The 17,485-nt window shown below is 45.0% G+C and overlaps 1 protein-coding gene and 1 pseudogene across 1 annotated transcript; one reads left to right on the top strand and one right to left on the bottom strand.

Annotated features, from left to right (window-relative positions):
- Positions 1-1,800: 1,800 nt before the first annotated feature.
- LOC144043116 (uncharacterized) lies at positions 1,801-4,624 on the top strand (annotated as a pseudogene).
- A 9,146-nt stretch (positions 4,625-13,770) lies between these two features.
- hoxb2a (homeobox B2a) lies at positions 13,771-17,188 on the bottom strand. Its single transcript, XM_077557593.1, has 2 exons — positions 16,428-17,188; positions 13,771-15,040 (listed from the first exon to the last, which is right to left on the bottom strand). The coding sequence occupies exons 1-2, from the start codon at positions 16,909-16,911 to the stop codon at positions 14,208-14,210; spliced, it is 1,317 nt and encodes a 438-aa protein (XP_077413719.1). The 5' UTR covers positions 16,912-17,188; the 3' UTR covers positions 13,771-14,207.
- Positions 17,189-17,485: the final 297 nt, after the last annotated feature.

The following is a 17,485-nucleotide window of genomic DNA, read 5'->3' as shown; positions in this document are numbered from 1 at the left end:
AATTAATGCATGATGCAGTTCTTACATACAGTACAGCCTAAAACTTATTCAATGTGTTTACTTTGCTTTCATGACTACACTTACATTGTAGATTCTCGCTGAAGGCATCAAAACTATGAATGAACACATGGATTTAGGGCTGTGCAATTAATCGAAATTCAATTATGATTTCAATTATTACCCTCCACGATTCCAAATTGCCATAATCGTACAAAAATGATTATTAATAATAGGGCTGAAAGGAGTCCCCCGCTGAGATAGTCGTAGTCACGCGAACGGCAGTATGCATGACAGTATATGGGGCTAACGCTGAGAGAAACTGAAGACATTTAACATTTTCAATTTGATGTTTTACTGTTTTTGAATTTACTTATAGGCATATCAATGTGATATAATCATGAGTGTTTAAAAGAATACAGTGGGATGGTGATTTTGTGAACTTTATTTGATCTTTGTACCCTCAAATGCTGTTGGAGGGGCAATGTGCATGATGTTGTCAGAGTCTCTTGTCATTTAGGGACTGAAGGTCTGGGGTCAGATTTTGATTACTTCTGTTCCCCCAATCAAGAAGGGGAACTGTATAAAGATGTCTGTTTACCATCAACCTTACACCTTTGTTCAATCTAGGAGATGACATGTCTGCCCTTTGTTCAATCATGAGCCAGGAGGAGGAACCTTTTAGCTTTTTTGTATAAATGTGTCGATGTTCTGTAAATTGTCACACACTTGGAATCATCACGTTGCATTCTGATGTGATATTCTGACTGTGTCTTTAGAGGCCTCTAAATAAATTCTTGCAGGAAAACTTCTTCATCAGATCCTGAATACAATTATTTTGGATACGCAAAGATTACACTTAAAATAGTAATTTAATATTCCTTCAAAATGGTGACGCCGACGTGGACTTATTGAGACGTTTTTTCAACAGCTGTGATTGATCCTGAACACCGGATTTCTAAAGCGCAAAAATATTAACAAGGTGAATGGACATTTTATCCACGTAGAGAAATTCTGGTTGTTTGGGATCAATACAGTTGCATTTCGTCTGTGCTAAGTTGTATTTGGGATCTGTGAACAAGTTAGGGGGGTTGTAGTAATATTTCTTACGGTGGGACGGAAAGTCCTCGATTTTGAGAATTACTACGACATTGAACCATGCATGGGAGTTTTTTCCGCGGTGGAATAGGTTGTGTTTTTATTTCTTCGTATGAATAAGCCGTCAGTATATAAGATACTGGGAGTGCGGAGTGGATTAGCCGCCTGTGTGTTAACAAGGTGTGTGCTGTGTGGAGTTACTGAACCGAGGGACATAATTCCTCGGTGTGTGTATGTTGTGTTTATTAAGAAGCCGGGTAAATATTAAGTCGCGCATAGGAATGCCCCGTGTTTACGGAAGTGACGTCAAGTCGAAGCGCTTCGCCGTTTAAAACGGCATGAGACATTGAGTACCACGGAGGAATAGGCTGATTCTGTTGTTGTGGTGTTATAAGCAGCTAGTGGTGATCGCACTATGTGTTGCGGATGTGTGTTGTGAAATAAGCAGCTCGCGCTGATCACGCGTAGTGTTTGCTGAGCTAAACGCCCGTATGTCGCGTAGTTCGCTACGGTGCGTGGATTGATATAATAGGAAGCCTGCCGTTTTTTTTCGGTTCAGAGCTGTGTGATATAGCCGCCCGTGAAGATCCGGATATATTTGTTGAAGTCGCGCAAAAGGTATTTAATATCTGTTTCGTTTTCGTCTTGTTTGTGTTTGTCTGAAAAAAAAAAAAGAAAAATATTTTTTTGGGGGGGATTAATGAGAATATTTTTGATCTGTTATATCGTAGTATCATAAGTGAGACGTCACTGACTTTATAAATATTAAAAACGACTAATTAATACATATAATGGACGACATTGTTGATCAAGACTCCGGCTGGTTTGATTTGCATAAACTTCCGGTCCATATTCTGAACTCTTCGCTGAGCGTACAGATAAAGGCTGCAACGCTCGTGATGATTGAAGCGCTCCCACCACGCCAGAGAACACAGCAGGAGCTGAGGAGCAAACGTGAGACGGAGGTTGCCGATCTCAAGAAGATTGTGGAGGACGAGGCCAAGGCCCACGAGCAGCTGATGGCCGACATGAGACAGAAACACAACCAGGCCTTTGACGAGCTTAATGAACAGCTGGAGCAGGCCAAGCGGAACAAGATGTCTATGGAGAAATCGAAACAGGCCCTAGAGAGCGAATGGAACGAGGTGCAAATCGAGCTCAAGACCCTGACGCAAGGCAAATCCGATTCAGAGCACCGTCGCAAGAAAGCAGAGTCCCAAGTTCAGGAGCTTCAGGTCAAATTTGGAGACAGCGAACGGCAGAGGCAGGAGATGGCGGACAAGATGGCCAAAATGCAGTCTGAGCTGGACAATATCAACAGCCTTCTGACTGAAGCCGAGGGCAAAAACATCAAATTCAGCAAAGACCTTTCTTCAGTGGAGTCTCAGCTTCAGGATGCACAGGAACTGCTCCAAGAGGAGACTCGTCAGAAGCTCAACATCTCCACTCGCTTGCGGCAGCAGGAGGATGAGCAGAACAACCTGCGCGAGATGCTGGATGAAGAGGAGGAGGGCAAGAGAAACGTGGAGAAGCAGGTCTGCTACGTTTCAGGCACAGCTGGCCGACATGAAGAAGAAGTTGGATCAGGAGACGGCCAACCTGGAGAGCGCGGAGGAAGCTCGCAAGTGCGTCCAACGTGACGCCGACTCGTTGCAGCAGCAGCTGGAAGAGAAGACGGCCGCTTACGACAAATTGGATAAGACCAAAACCCGTTTGCAGCGGGAGCTGGATGACCTCATGGTGGACCAGGACAACCTGAGGCAGGTGGTTTCCAACCTGGACAGGAAACAGAAGAAGTTTGACCAGATGCTGGCTGAGGAGAAGACCATCTCCAGCCAGTATGCCGAGGAGCGCGACCGGGCCGAAGCAGACGCCAGGGAGAAGGACACGCGGGTGCTAACGCTAGCCCGTGAGCTGGAGGCCTTGGAGGCAGATGCCCTGCACTACGAGGAGGATCTTGCCACAGCCGAGAGACTCAAAAGACAAACGCAGGCAGAGAGAGACGAGCAGGATGAGATTAACAACGGCAATGCTAAAAATGCTTTGCTGACTGAAGAGAAGAGGAGGCTGGAGGCTCGCATAGCCCAGTTGGAGGAAGATTTGGAGGAGGAGCTACTCAACACCGAGATGATCAACGAGCGTCTGAAGAGAACCACACTGCAGATGGAGCAGCTGACCACGGAGCTTGGCGCCGAGCACAGCAGCGTCCAGCGACTGGAGGGCGCTCGTTCCCAGCTGGATCGCCAAAACAAGGAGCTGAAGCTGAAGCTGCAGGAGCTTGAAAGCACCATCAAGTCAAAGTACAAGTCCACCATCGCCTCCCTGGAGGCCAAAATCGCTCAAATGGAGGAGCAGCTCGACATTGAGTCAAAGGAGCGTCAACAAGCATCCCGGCTGGTCAGGAGGACTGAGAAGAAGCTGAAGGAGGTCGCTGAAAGAAGATTCATTGGAGTGCCTTTTCCATGGGCAAAGATGGACAAAGATGGGCACAGTTGATTCGCCTGGAAAAGCTGATCAAGTGTCAATCTGCTGTTTGAAAGGGGGAAATCACTCAAATCCCCTTTTCATCAATTCACAAGGATTGAGTCACACTGGGAATGAAGTCCCGTGACCTTTCCTGCGATCTCTGGCAGTGAGCCAGGGTTCGGAAAGAGGCTGACAAACGCCTCTTCTTAAAAAAAATTTTTTGACCAACTGTCGAACGCACTTTTCATTCAACAAGACCTTCATCAGGAGATGGCTTCGAGGGACGGACACATCTGCTATTGCGTCGTGACACTTAACCACATCACATAGGGTTATGCCTCACATTTATTATGACCCTTCCACTGAATTTTTTAATGAATCAAACTGAATTTTGACTGCTAAGCCCCTCTATCTTTCTCTCTCTCACCTGCTATTCTTATTTTCTGAACTCCACACATAAACATTGCTTCATTTTGCGACGATCAAGATCCGCGCTGGACTTTCTCTCTAGACTATTGTGGGATTAAATGTCCGGTTTTTGAACTTATAGAAGTTCAATGGTAGGACTGAAGACATTTAACATTTTCAATTTGATGTTTTACTGTTTTTGAATTTACTTATAGGCATATCAATGTGATATAATCATGAGTGTTTAAAAGAATACAGTGGGATGGTGATTTTGTGAACTTTATTTGATCTTTGTACCCTCAAATGCTGTTGGAGGGGCAATGTGCATGATGTTGTCAGAGTCTCTTGTCATTTAGGGACTGAAGGTCTGGGGTCAGATTTTGATTACTTCTGTTCCCCCAATCAAGAAGGGGAACTGTATAAAGATGTCTGTTTACCATCAACCTTACACCTTTGTTCAATCTAGGAGATGACATGTCTGCCCTTTGTTCAATCATGAGCCAGGAGGAGGAACCTTTTAGCTTTTTTGTATAAATGTGTCGATGTTCTGTAAATTGTCACACACTTGGAATCATCACGTTGCATTCTGATGTGATATTCTGACTGTGTCTTTAGAGGCCTCTAAATAAATTCTTGCAGGAAAACTTCTTCATCAGATCCTGAATACAATTATTTTGGACACGCAAAGATTACACTTAAAATAGTAATTTAATATTCCTTCAAAACCCAATTTCAAAATAAACCTTACCTTACCAAATAGTAGATGTAGATCAATGCATTGCAACGTTTTTATTTTGAAGTTGGTTCCAGAAGCGTGTTGTAAAGGACTGATGACGTGCTCGCCTATTCAGAGTTTGTGAACAACGGCAATATAAGTGCCCCAAACTGTTGCGACAGACGTCAGTAACACAAAGTCCTGAAGTCAATTTCAAGCTCCAGTTAAGAGTGCTAAGACATAATTATGCTGACATTGTATTGTACGGCGCCTGTTGCCAGCGTTTAGCAGCGACTGCTAGCTAACAGCGAGCTACCAGGAGCAAGCTAGCAGCGCTAGCTAACAGCGGTAAAGTACTCCAGCCGTCTGATTACATTTCTTAGGTGTAAATACTACAGCCCGTAGATAGCTGGGGTAGGCTTCACCGTGCCTGCGACCCTCGTGAGGATTAGCGGTTCAGAAAATGGATTGATGGATTGTGCATACTTTGATGCTTACAGTCTGACTAATTTGCCATTCCTACTGATCACTTATTAAGAAACCAGGCTTACTCAAATGTGCTATTTATTTTGCAGACAAAATTGCTATTGTTTAAACATTTCCTTGCTTTGTACCCACAAAAAAAAAGATTGTCCTACTGCACAGTGCACAGGCTGCACTCCAACTTCAGTTTTTGCCAACATAAATAAATAAATAATTATTATTATAAATATATATTACAGTATTATAAATTATTTTTGGTCCAAAAAGAACTTACATACTTATATTGTCTCTTTTTTTTATTGGTCTTAATGTTTTTGAATGCTTAAACCTTTTCTTGTTTTGTACCAAAAAAAAATAATCATTTGAATGATCGTAATTTCAATTATTACCAAAATAATCATGATTATTAGTTTTCCCATAGTCGAGCAGCCCTAGGTCAAAGTGTAAATACTTCAGTAATCCCTGGCTTGTTACTGATGAGTGTTGGCCCCCTGGTAAATGTTATCAAATTCAGTGAAATGACTTTATTGACTCGTTAAGGTTTGTGCAGTCCATACTTGCACAGATAATTTTTACTGTACCCTCTACGGATCTGGCCTAAAAAGTCATTTATGCACTTCTGTGTACTGTATTGTATAACCCAATTCCCAAAAAGTTGGGATACTATACAAATTGTGAATAAAAACTGAATGCAATTATCTGAAAGTGCCAAATTTCAATATTTTGTTCAGAATAGAACATATATGACAGGTCAAAAGTTTAAACTGAGAAAATGTATCATTTTAAGGAAAAAATATGTTGATTTTAAATTTCATGGTGCCAACAAATCTCAAAAAAGTTGGGAAAGGTAGTAACAAGAGGCTAAGTCAATTTCACTTATTTAAAAAAAACAGCTGAAAGACCAGTTACCACTAATGAGGTCCATTGGCAACTTGATTGGAGCATAAAAAGAGCTTCTCGGACTGGCAGTGTCTCTCAGAAGCGAAGATGGGTAGAGAATCATCAATTCCTCCAATGTTGCACAGAAAGATAGTAAAAAAATATCAGAAAGGTGTTTACTCGCGAAAAATTGCAAAAAGGTTGAAGTAATCATCATCTACAGTGCATAACATCATCCAAAGATTCGGAGAATCTGGAACAATCTCTGTGTGTAAGGGTCAAGGCTGAACAATCATACTGGATGCCCATGATCTTCGGGCCCTTAAACGACACTGCACCGCAAACAGGAATGCTTACTGTAAGGGAAATCACAGAAAGGGGCTCAGCAATACTTTCAGAAACCATTGTGGGTGAACACAATCCACCATGCCAGCCGCAATTGCCAGATGAAACTCTAGAGTACAAAGAAGAAGCCATTTCTAAAGCAGACCAACAAGCGCAGGCATTTCTCTGGGCCAGGGGTTATTTAAAATGGAGTGTGGCAAAGTGGAAACCTGTTTTGTGGTCAGACAAATCACGATTCGCACGTCTTTGTGGAAAACTGGGGCGCTATATCATACTGATTAAAGAGGACAAGGACAACCCAAGTTGTTATCAGCACTCAGTTTATAAGCCTGCATCTGTGATGGTATAGGGTTGTATGAGTGCGTGTGGCATGGGCAGCTTCCACATCTCGAAATGCATCGTCAATGCAGAAAGGTATATTCAGATTCGAGAACAGCATATGCTCCCATCCAGGCATCATCACTTTCAGAGAAGATCTTGCATTTCTCAACACGATAATGCCAGACCACATGCAGCACCAATTACAACATCATGGCTGCATAGGAAAAGGATCCGGGTATTGAAAAAGCCAGCCTGTAGTCCACTTCTTTCACTTATAGAGCACATTTGGCGCATCATAAAGGGGAAGGTGCAACAAAGAAAGCCCAAGACAGTTGAACAGTTTGAGAGACGCGTGTTAGACAAGAATGGGACAGCGTTCCTATTTCTAAACTTGAGAAACTTGTCTCCTTAATCCCCAGACGTGTGCAGACTGTTGTAATAAGAGGGGATGCGGACACAATCAGGGACGAATAGAGTTCTTTGGGACCCACCTGCGGGGTCGGTTTGTCCGCTCTGTGCATTCTTAACCAATGCCTCAATCACTGACTCCACTAATCCTATGACACAAGCAGATGGGAGGATGGGCTCCGGATCCTCCTTTGTTTTGTGGGTGGAGAACTGGCGGGACAGGGCATTAGGCTTGGTGTTCTTAGGCCCTGGAATATACGACAAAGTGAAATGAAAACGAGCAAAAAAGAGGGCCCACCTAGCTTGTCTTGGATTTAGTCTATTTGCTGTCTTCAGGTATTCCAGATTTTTGTGGTCTGTCCACGCCACAAATGGATGTTTTGCATCCTCCAGCAGATGGCGCCATTCCTCTAGTTCCATTTTCACAGCCAGGAGTTCTCTGCTGGGGAGAGTTTACGGGAGAAGAAGGCACATGGATGTACCTTACCGTTCTCAGGTAGCCGTTGGGAGAGCATGGCCCCCACTCCCGCCTCAGACGCGTCCACCTCCACAATAAACTGTCTCGACAGGTCTGGATGAACAAGGACAGGAGCAGACGTGAACCGGTTCTTGAGGTTGCTGAATGCAGTGTCAGCCTCCTCTGACCAGTGGAAAGGAACGGCAATGTGGGTGAGGGGGGCTGCAACACGACTATAGTTCTTTATGAATCTCCGATAGAAATTAGTGAATCCGAGGAAACGCTGCAACTGCTTGTGGTCGGTAGATTTAGGCCACTCTGAGACAGCAGTCACCTTGGCTGGGCCCATGTGCAGCTCACCCTTAGCAATGACGTAGCCGAGGAACGTGGTTTTGGGGACATGGAATTCACACTTTTTGACCTTGACAAAAAGCCTGTTCTCCAAGAACCTTTGGAGCACCAGCCGCATCTGCCTCACATGGTCGTACAGGGACTGTGAAAAAATCTAAATGTCATCGAGATACACAAACACAAACTTGTCAATCATGTCATGTGAGGATGTCATTGACCAGGGCCTGGAAAACGGCGGAGGTGTTTGTCAACCCAAAATGCATGACCAGGTACTCGTAGTGCCCTAGTGGTGTGTTGAAAGCCGTTTTCCATTCATCGCCTTCACTGATGCGGACGTGGTGATAGGCGTTGCGCAGATCGAGCTTGGAGAAGACACCAGCACCATGGAAAGGTGCGAATGCTGACTCGATCAAGAGGATGGTGTATTTGTTTTTTATTGTTATGTTATTCAGCCCTTGATAGTCTATACAAGGTCTTAAGGATTTATCTTTCTTACTCACAAAGAAAAAACCTGCACCAACAGGGGAGGAGGACGGTCGGATGATATCTGCAGCCAGGGATTCGGTGATGTACTTCTCCATAGCTTCTCTCTTTGGCCTAGAGATGTTGTAGAGTCATACATTTGGGAGAGTGGCTCCTGGCAGGAGCTCAATAGCACAGTCATAAGGCAGGTGGGGGGGTAGGGCCATGGCACGATCCCTAGAGAAGACTTGTCCAAGGTCATGATAGCATTCGGGTACAGAGGTGAGGTCTGGAAGGTCATGTTCCTGGGGCTGGCGCTATGGCTGATTGCAAACAATGGCTAAGACAAAAAACACTCCATGCAGTAAGCCTTAGCACCGTCCAGTCAATATCGGGGTTTTGGATTTTTAGCCAGGGTAATCCAAGTACCAATTATCGATTAGCACAGACAGCGCCCTGGACTGGTCATTGTGGAACTGCGTAGCAGCGAGTTGGAGTGAGTAGGGGCTACGCGTTATTTGTGAGCCTGCCCTTTTGCTGGCCTGACAGGTTAGCATGGATAAAGTGACCGCCTTACCCACAGTACAGGCATAGGCGATTACTATGTCTCCGCGTCTTCTCCTCAAATTAAAGCTTGGCGTGTCCTAATTGCATGGGTTCTGTAGCGTCAGAGGCGGGCGAGACTTGAGTCGGGAGCTGAATTGGCTGACTGGGTTGCGCGCGCTAAAGAGAGTTTGGCCTATTGGGTGGGGCTGATCGTCGCTGTCTGTGACGCTCTCTAAGACGACAATCAATCTGTATGGCTAAGTCGACAATTTGGTCGAGATTTTATGGTTCGTCTCGGGAGGCTAACTTGTCTTTTAGGGACTCATTGAGAGTGCGGAGGAATACTTCTTGAAGCGCCTCATTGTTGAACCCACTCTCGGCGGCAGGGGTTCGGAATTCAACTGAGAATTCCGCCACGCTACGGGGGCCTTGATGGAGCGACATCAGTCTTTTGGCTGCCTCTTTTCCCCGTACTGGATGATCGAATATTTGGCGCATTTCCTCCGTGAAGTTGGAATAATTTGAACACACTGCTGATTGATGCTCCCACTCAGCTGACGCCAAAGCTAACGTGGCTCCCTGAAGACAGCCGATCAGGTAAGCTATTTTACTCGAAAACCAACGAACATTGCACAAGAAAAGCCCGGCAAGACCCCAGGTCTCCGTTGTAGGGAGTGGGAAGAGGCACGAACGACTTGCGATGGTGAGGCGGAAGCAGATGCATGCATCAGTGAGGAGGTGTGCCTGCTGGCTACTTGCAGTGCTGCTAGCTGGCTTTGAATGGAGGCGAGTGATTCAGAGAACTCTTTTACCTTGCTAAGGAGGAGGTGAAGGGCTTGGTTGTGTTGTTCCAATAAAACTCCTTGTGCGAGTTACTTTATAATTTACTTTCATATACTGATAAAATGTCTTTACCCATCTCAAAACGGGAGCCAGACTTGTCTATAGCTCCGGAATCTGACTTTTGGATTCAAGTTTGTGAAAACGCATTTAAAATGACAAAACACACAAATTTACAACTTATCCAATATAACATTATTCATAGAACATACATTACTCAATATATGATGAAGAAAATGGGACTCTCAGACTCCGACATCTGTCTCCAGTGTTTAAAAACACTACAGACACTTATTTTCATGCTTTATGGTTATGTACTCCGGTTATGTATTTCTGGACTAAAATCTTAGAAAAACTTTCCGCTATCTTGGACTGTAGGATACCTTTATCTCCAAACTTGTGTTTGCTAGGTGACCTAACAACAACTGACTTACCACATAAACAATTTCAATCTACACTTGTAGCCCTTACTATCGCAAAAAAAAACAATCCTTGTTAACTGGAAAAATAAACAAACTCTGAATATCGACCAATGGTCTAACCTCCTCATAAATCACATTTTAATGGAAAAAATATCTGCCTCAAATAAAAACCAAATATCAAAATTTATAGAAGCATGGTCTACATATATAGAATATTTTAACCTAATTCTGGTTCCTTAATTCTGCCTGTTAGCGAGAGCCACCACATCGTGATAACTTACATTGATGTTTCTGTATTTGGCAATTTGTAACTAATGGTTGTGTTTTTATAGTCAGGAAACCAGGATCGAGCAGATTCACCTCCAATAGGCACTAAGGATTAATATTCGGATTCACTGCATGCCAGGGGGTTAATTCTATAGGTGCTCTCCCCCCCCTGGCTAGGCGTGGGCGGGTCTGCCCCTCTGTTGGCTGCTGGGTGGCGGCTGCGTCTTGGCCGTTCCCTGGGTCTCTTGGGGGGTGCTGCGCCCCGGCGTAGTCCGTCGCTCTAGGGCCCGGCGACGCGGTTCGGGGCCTGTGGGCCGCCGGGGTGCCCCGTGGTCCCCTCTTCCCTCCCCCTTCCTCCCCCTTGCTGGCTCTCCCTCCTCGCCTCTCCCCGCCCGTCCTCCGCCTCCCTGTCCCTTCTCCCTCGTCACCCTTCCTCCTCCTCTCCCCCTCTCTCTGCGGCCCTGCCGCTGCCTCCTGCCCTTCTTGTCGTCTCCTTCCCCCGTCCCTTCCCCCTCCCCTGTCCGCCTTCCTCCCCCTCCCCTGGGCCGGGGGTTTGGGGGCCTGGGGGCGGCTGGGGCTGGGTTGGGGTGTATGGGGGGCGTGGGGGAGCGGGGGGTGTATGGGGGCGTGGGGGGAGCGGGGGCTGTGGGCCGGTGGGGTTCCTGGCGGGCCTGCAGTGCCCCGTCCTGCTGCGTTGGGTTGGGGGCGTGGGCCGCGTTGGGGTGGGGGGCGCTCCTGCTCCTGGGTTTGCTCTCCTGCCGGTGGCCCCTGCGGGGCCCGGGGGTCATCCTTTGGCGCTGCTTCGGCCTGGGGGGCCCTGAGGTGTTGCACTTGCTCTGTCCTGGCAGGGGTCGACGGCTCCCCTCTTTGGTGGAGATTTTCATGCACGCCAGATCCACTACACCAGCATCTATTGAAACTGAGACACAATCTTCCTCAGGTCATTGAATCGGTGGAGGCTGGTGTCTGTGGATCTCATGCCGCTTCGTCTGTCCTTCCTTCCTTTCCTCAGTCTCTCCTTTGGTCTCTTGAGGTCTCCCTGATTTGTTGAAATTTAGATGTCTCTGGGGTTGGTGAAGGACTCTGGTTGGTGGCCTGGTAGGTGGTGTCTGGTCGGTGCTGGATTTCACTTTCCTTTCTTTTCTTTGGTCCTTTCTCGGGTTTCCTGACGGCCTCACGACTCTGGCTGAAGTGTTCGGTTTAGGGAAACGGTATGGGATTTTTATTTTTTTTATAGGTTTTAGGTGAACTAATGAATGCACGCATGCACACACGCACGCACATACACATATTCAACCACATACAAAAAAAAATAAAAATACAAAAAAAAAAAAATATATATATATATATATATATATATATATAGAAAAAAAAGGAGAGCAATGATGATGACATGTCAAATCGGTAAAATTACCGAATGATCAATACTGAGCTCACCAGAAAAAAAAAAAAACTCCTTGTGCATTCTGAGCGTGGCGAAAGGGGTCCGTATCTGTGGGGTCCATTTTTGGCCAGATTAAAACTGTTAGGGTTCGAAGGCGTGGGATGAAAACCCGAGTGCAGACACGGGAGGCAAACAGAGTCACTTGCGATTTGGCGCTGAAGTGAAGTCCAGGTCTGGCTTTTGTAGGCTGCTGATTGTAATTACATGCACTTGGCTCCTGCTCCAGCTGTGTCTCCTCCACCTCGTCCAGCAGTGTGGTTCGCTCATGCACACATACACACAAACAGAGTATAAATGGGCAGTGTTCATGGGGAGCAAGCAGGGGCCCTGACAATAAATAATAAACCTTTAGTTTTTAAAATTTATACTTAAACTATTTTCAAGGCATTTGTTATAAAAGAGGTGATGCACCAATACAACATTGATTAACTTTGATTGACAGATTTAATCAGGTGTTTCGCCAAAGCCTCTCCATGTCTGAGTGTTGAAAGTTTTCTCTTGACACTGTGGATGATAAAAATACACTGCTGATTTATTTTGCCACCCCTGTTAAGTGGGGGATCTGTCACACCTGAGTTATGCAATAGCACACACCCAGGCAGAAATCATAACAGTGACGGGGACTGCGATACAAGAGATAAAGGACTACTACATATTACAGCGTGGCAGCTGGTCGACAGACGGTGACAGCCAGAAGAGCCAGATTATTGAAACACACACAACCTATCTCTCTCTTTCTTACTCTCTCTCTTTCTCTCTCTCTCTCTCTCTCTCTCTCTCTCTCTCTCTCTCTCTCTCTCTCTCTCTCTCTCTCTCTATCTTTCACTATTCAGAGAACTTCAGTTAGGCCTATGTGATTTAGAACATTATATTGTTATTACAAAACAATTCATTAATTATTCTTATTATTATTATTATTATTATTATATTTGTAATAGTAATGTTAGTGGGTGAGGCAATTAACTCAATACAGTTCTAGTCAAAATAACAATTACGTTTTCTCTCTGCCTCGCTTTCTCGCTCCCCCACACCACCACACGCGCCCGCACGGACGCACACGCGCGCGCGCGCACACACATTCACGAGCACACGGCTTGTCCTGTAATGGCTGCCATTGCTCATTGTTTGCATCCTGCTTTGTCTGCAGCGCCATTTTAACTCTGCAGAAAGAGGTGCAGCAGCCAAGTTAGCATAACATTAAATTCTCACAAAGGCTGCGAGGTGTTACTACCTCGTGGATATCAACGCATTCAACCTATACTATACAATATATCATATTATTATAAAACTATAAATATATAAGCCTGAACGCAGCCAAGACCATTTCATCCCGATCCCCTGACTTATAGCCTAATGACATTTTCTATGTTTGAAATCACTTTGCAGCAGTTAGATGGTGTTTTTACATTGCTGTATTTGTTTACTAAATCTCTCAATCCTACCCACGAAAAACTATCGTTTAGGAAAATATAGCACAATCCATGTCCTCAGCCTGCTATTTTTATTTTTATTTTTCTACTTTGTAAAATTATCAAGCTACAGCATGTTGTGTTAAGGAAAACGAAACCTTCTCAGTGAAAAATCATTTAGTAAAATTAAAAGGCACATTTACAACAACAACGATAATTATAATAAAAATAATAATAATTAAGAATATAGTTTCAATAATACTGTTCCAACAGAAAATTGTAAAGGTTCAAAAACATTGCACACATTTTTCTATAAAACTTTATTTGAAACTATACGCTAAATAAAAATTACAAACGCCACTTTGTAAATGTATTTGCATTTTTATTATCATTTTGTATTCCACTATGAAAATATGTATACAATAAATAATTTGGATATCACTAATAAAGAATCTCAATAAATAAACTAGGGTTTAAAAGTCGAATCATCAACACGCGGCTTCCCTCTTGTCTCGGGCAAGAGATTTTTCCTGTTCATTTCCTCAGTTAAGATTTTCAAAAAGCCAAGCAGTTCCTGAGAAGTTTGTATTCCCAAAAAATCCACGCATTCTAAAAATTCTAAAAACTAATAGGCTAAATATCATTGTAAATTTGCATTGCTGAAATGAGGGCACAGAAACATTCAAATAAAAAAGTGGTCATCTCTCGTAGTAGCTCAGTGGTACGTGTCAAAAATAATACTGGCAAAAGGATGAAAAATATATTTAAATCTCAACGTCTAAAATTTCACACTTCAATCATTCAGGAATGTTGCCGTGTTTTTTTCCCTCCAGCAATGAAGTCTTGTTGAGAGCCCTCGTTTTATATGCGGTCATTCTTATGAAAGCTCTCAGAAGTTGAGATGCTGGAGGTCCATGGTGCACAGTGTGCTTGTGAACAAGTCAAAGTCCTCTTCCGAAAAATCCACCGGGCTGTCCAGGGAACTCTGAAGGCTGGGTGACATGCAGGTGTCCCCAGCAAAGAAAGATAGGTCGGGAAGGTCGGAGGAGCCCGAGGAGGAGGGGATGGATGAGTCTGCTTGCTCGCAAAATGCTGGATCCGATGCTGCGACTGTGCTCGTCTCGTTCAGATGACTTATGCTCGCGTTATCGCTGGAATTTGTAATGGTGAATGGCTCCGGGGAGTGGTATTTGGCATCAGAGTCACAGGAGCCAGACGCATTCGACAGCGTTGGCAGGTCGGAGCGGCTCGATAGGCCTCCCTCCTCCAACGTGGGATGCACATTGTCTCCGCTGTCATGGGCGTGGGCGGTGGGTGCTGAGGCCGAAGATGGATTACTGCTCCCCACCTCGCTGTCCGATAGCTCCCCGGTGCCAGATGCCTCGAGCGGCTGGCTTGAGTATGGTGATGAAGCATCCGCGCCTTCGAGCGGCTCGATACAACTCGGGTCGCTGGATTCTTGGTTTCCTCCTCCCACATCATCACCATCATCCCGGTGGTGCGTCGTCTGTCGCTTGTGTTTCATCCGCCGGTTCTGAAACCAAACTTTAACCTGTCGTTCGGTCAAGTCCAAAAGGGCCGCAATCTCGACCCTTCTAGGTCGGCAAAGATACTTGTTGAAATGAAACTCCTTTTCCAGCTCCAGCAGTTGTGTGTTGGTGTAGGCGGTGCGCAGCCGACGGGAACCCGCTCCTCCGACGTCCAGACCCACCTGATTTGGATCTGAACGGGAAAGCATAGTACACAGATAAAATATGCATTAAAATTTGATACAAAGATCGTCCAAAAAAGTGATTTCGTCATTCTATTTATATTACAACACGTGTCAGTTGTTCCCTGCACCGCGATGAAGCCACTGAAATATTTTTACGTGCACAATTTACAGCCTTCAAAATCAAGCTGTATCAGGCAGTGACAATACTACCCTACCCCCCGTCCCGTCTACATATAAAGTACAATAGTTTGGAAACACCCGAATGCATCATAAACGCGCCCTCTGAATACGTTCTAGCGATAGATAGATAGATAGATAGATAGATAGATAGATAGATAGATAGATAGATAGATAGATAGATAGATAGATAGATAGATAGATAGATAGATAGATAGATAGATAGATAGATAGATAGATAGATAGATAGATAAAAGGAAAATGCATGCATCCGAATCGTACAAAAAATGATCACGTCAGGTAGCTATAGCGCGTCTCTCGTGCAGGTGGAGCATGTTGAGTGACTGAGTGAAATCAGAGATGATAGTAAATAAATCTAAGCACAGGGACTAAAGTGCAGGGGAACGCGAATGTAAAGTGAATATTGTCGTATAGCTATGTCAAAAGAGACCCAAATCCTCAGGAAAACTGTAAAAGAAAAAACGGAATTCGTATAAAGAAAAGAAAAGAAAAAAAAAATATATATATATATATATATATATAAATGCGTGCGTGATTTGGGTATCAATATAAACAAATATTAGTATGACGTTTAATTGGAAGCCATGGACGACACAAGTGACTTAAGGATGTCCACATTCGGCCTATATAGTTTGTGTGAATTGTGGGCTACACCCAACCCCCACCCCACCATTCTTTGACAGATATGCGTCGCCATTATATCAGCATCCAATGAGGCTATATTAAACACAAATTATAGGTTATTTCCGGGAGGATTAGGCATATTTTAGGAAATCACAACATGTAAACGATGGTAATTATCCGAAATGACCATGTGATGAATTGCTGTAGGCTATAGAATTTTTTTCTTAACGCACAATATATTTCGATCCTTTATTGTCATAATAAATCGGACAGAGTGCAAACCGTAATCCCTCTCATAGCAGATTCAATGCCAATGAATGAGAGCGTGCATGGCAGTGCACAGCATAATGCAGTGGTCTAAAAATGGCTCCCCTGTTGATCCAGCATCACCGCAATGCACACGACGCACATAGACACAACACTGCTTGAGAGACAATGCATCTTCGACTGATGCGTTTAATGCAATGGTTTCATTGGAGATGAGCGGTGAGCAATCAATCATTTTAAACATATCATGCAAGTCATCCCTCACAGCCCAACCGAAAACATACACATATCCCAGCGTATACCGACCTGTGGGAGACTCGATGCCCGCCGAAGCGTACCCGGAGGCGGTCGGTGACGGACACGAAGAGGCGGTAGGGATGATGGACCCACCACTGCTAGAGCTGCTCCCAGTTTTCTGGCATTTCTTGGATGACTTCTTCTCCTTCATCCAGGGGAATTCGTGAGCCAGCGCTCCCGCGGTAGATGATGCGTTCGGGGCGGGGGCCTGGCCAGGCGGGCAGGGCTGCTGGGTGAGCCGGTGGTTCGTCTGGAGGCCATTACAAAAAGAGGTTCTCCGATTCTGCTGATTCCTTGAAGCTGGTCTTGGCTCGCTGGCTGTGCAGGGGCTGAGGCTCGGTATGGTGTTCTCGAAGGGAGGCGGAATTACTGTCGACTCCTTGATTGATGAAGTTTGAAATGACTCCAGGACGGCAGGGAAGGACGTCAGGCACTCTGCTAGCGACGGTTGGCTGTTTATAAAACCGATCTCTCGTTCAAATTCAAAATTCATAGCTCCTTCAAACGGATATCACGTCGAAACCCCTGAAAAACCCCTTCCCCAAAATAAAAAAGCAAAACACACACACACATGCACACACACGCACACACACGCACACGATCATGCAGACTCACACAGCCCTGAAACAGCTTCAAATTAAACAAAAATAAAAACGTACGAGCACTCAAGCTCCGGTCGCGACACCGTAAATGCGTGTGGCAATATAATAATTGGGAATATTGGTGATATTACAAGCGTATGGGGACCTGGGTAGGCTAAACTGAAGAACTATGGGGTGAAAATGCAGCCAATTCCTGGTCACGTGACCCCAAACAACCAATTAGAAGCCTAGGCCTGGCGGCGGCGTTGACTGTGGGAAGCTGCATAATTATTTTGTACAAAATGTGGCAAACGGGGCTATAGCACAAAATAACGCCATTGTTTTGTCATGCGAGCCGCCGGGGGGTAATTCAGTGACGAGGGGACAGCCTGAAGGCTACCGGTAGCCATGTGGACAGTGTAGGCGACCTGTCGGTGGATATCAGCTCGAAGACACCAACAATAAGAAACAATAGAGGGTCGCTGA

This window comes from Vanacampus margaritifer, chromosome 2, assembly GCF_051991255.1.
Source record: "Vanacampus margaritifer isolate UIUO_Vmar chromosome 2, RoL_Vmar_1.0, whole genome shotgun sequence".
Taxonomy (NCBI): Eukaryota; Metazoa; Chordata; class Actinopteri; order Syngnathiformes; family Syngnathidae; genus Vanacampus; species Vanacampus margaritifer.
Note: the sequence above shows the minus strand (reverse complement) of the source record. Positions and strands in the feature narration are given on the sequence as shown.

Bases quoted from the DNA above. Each gene is read 5' to 3' on its own strand.
- hoxb2a (XM_077557593.1), bottom strand. From the start codon at position 16,911: ATGAATTTTGAATTTGAACGAGAGATCGGTTTTATAAACAGCCAACCG. The intron at 15,041-16,427 runs GTCGGTATACGC...TTTCCCGTTCAG, and splicing joins GGGCATCGAGTCTCCCACAG to ATCCAAATCAGGTGGGTCTG.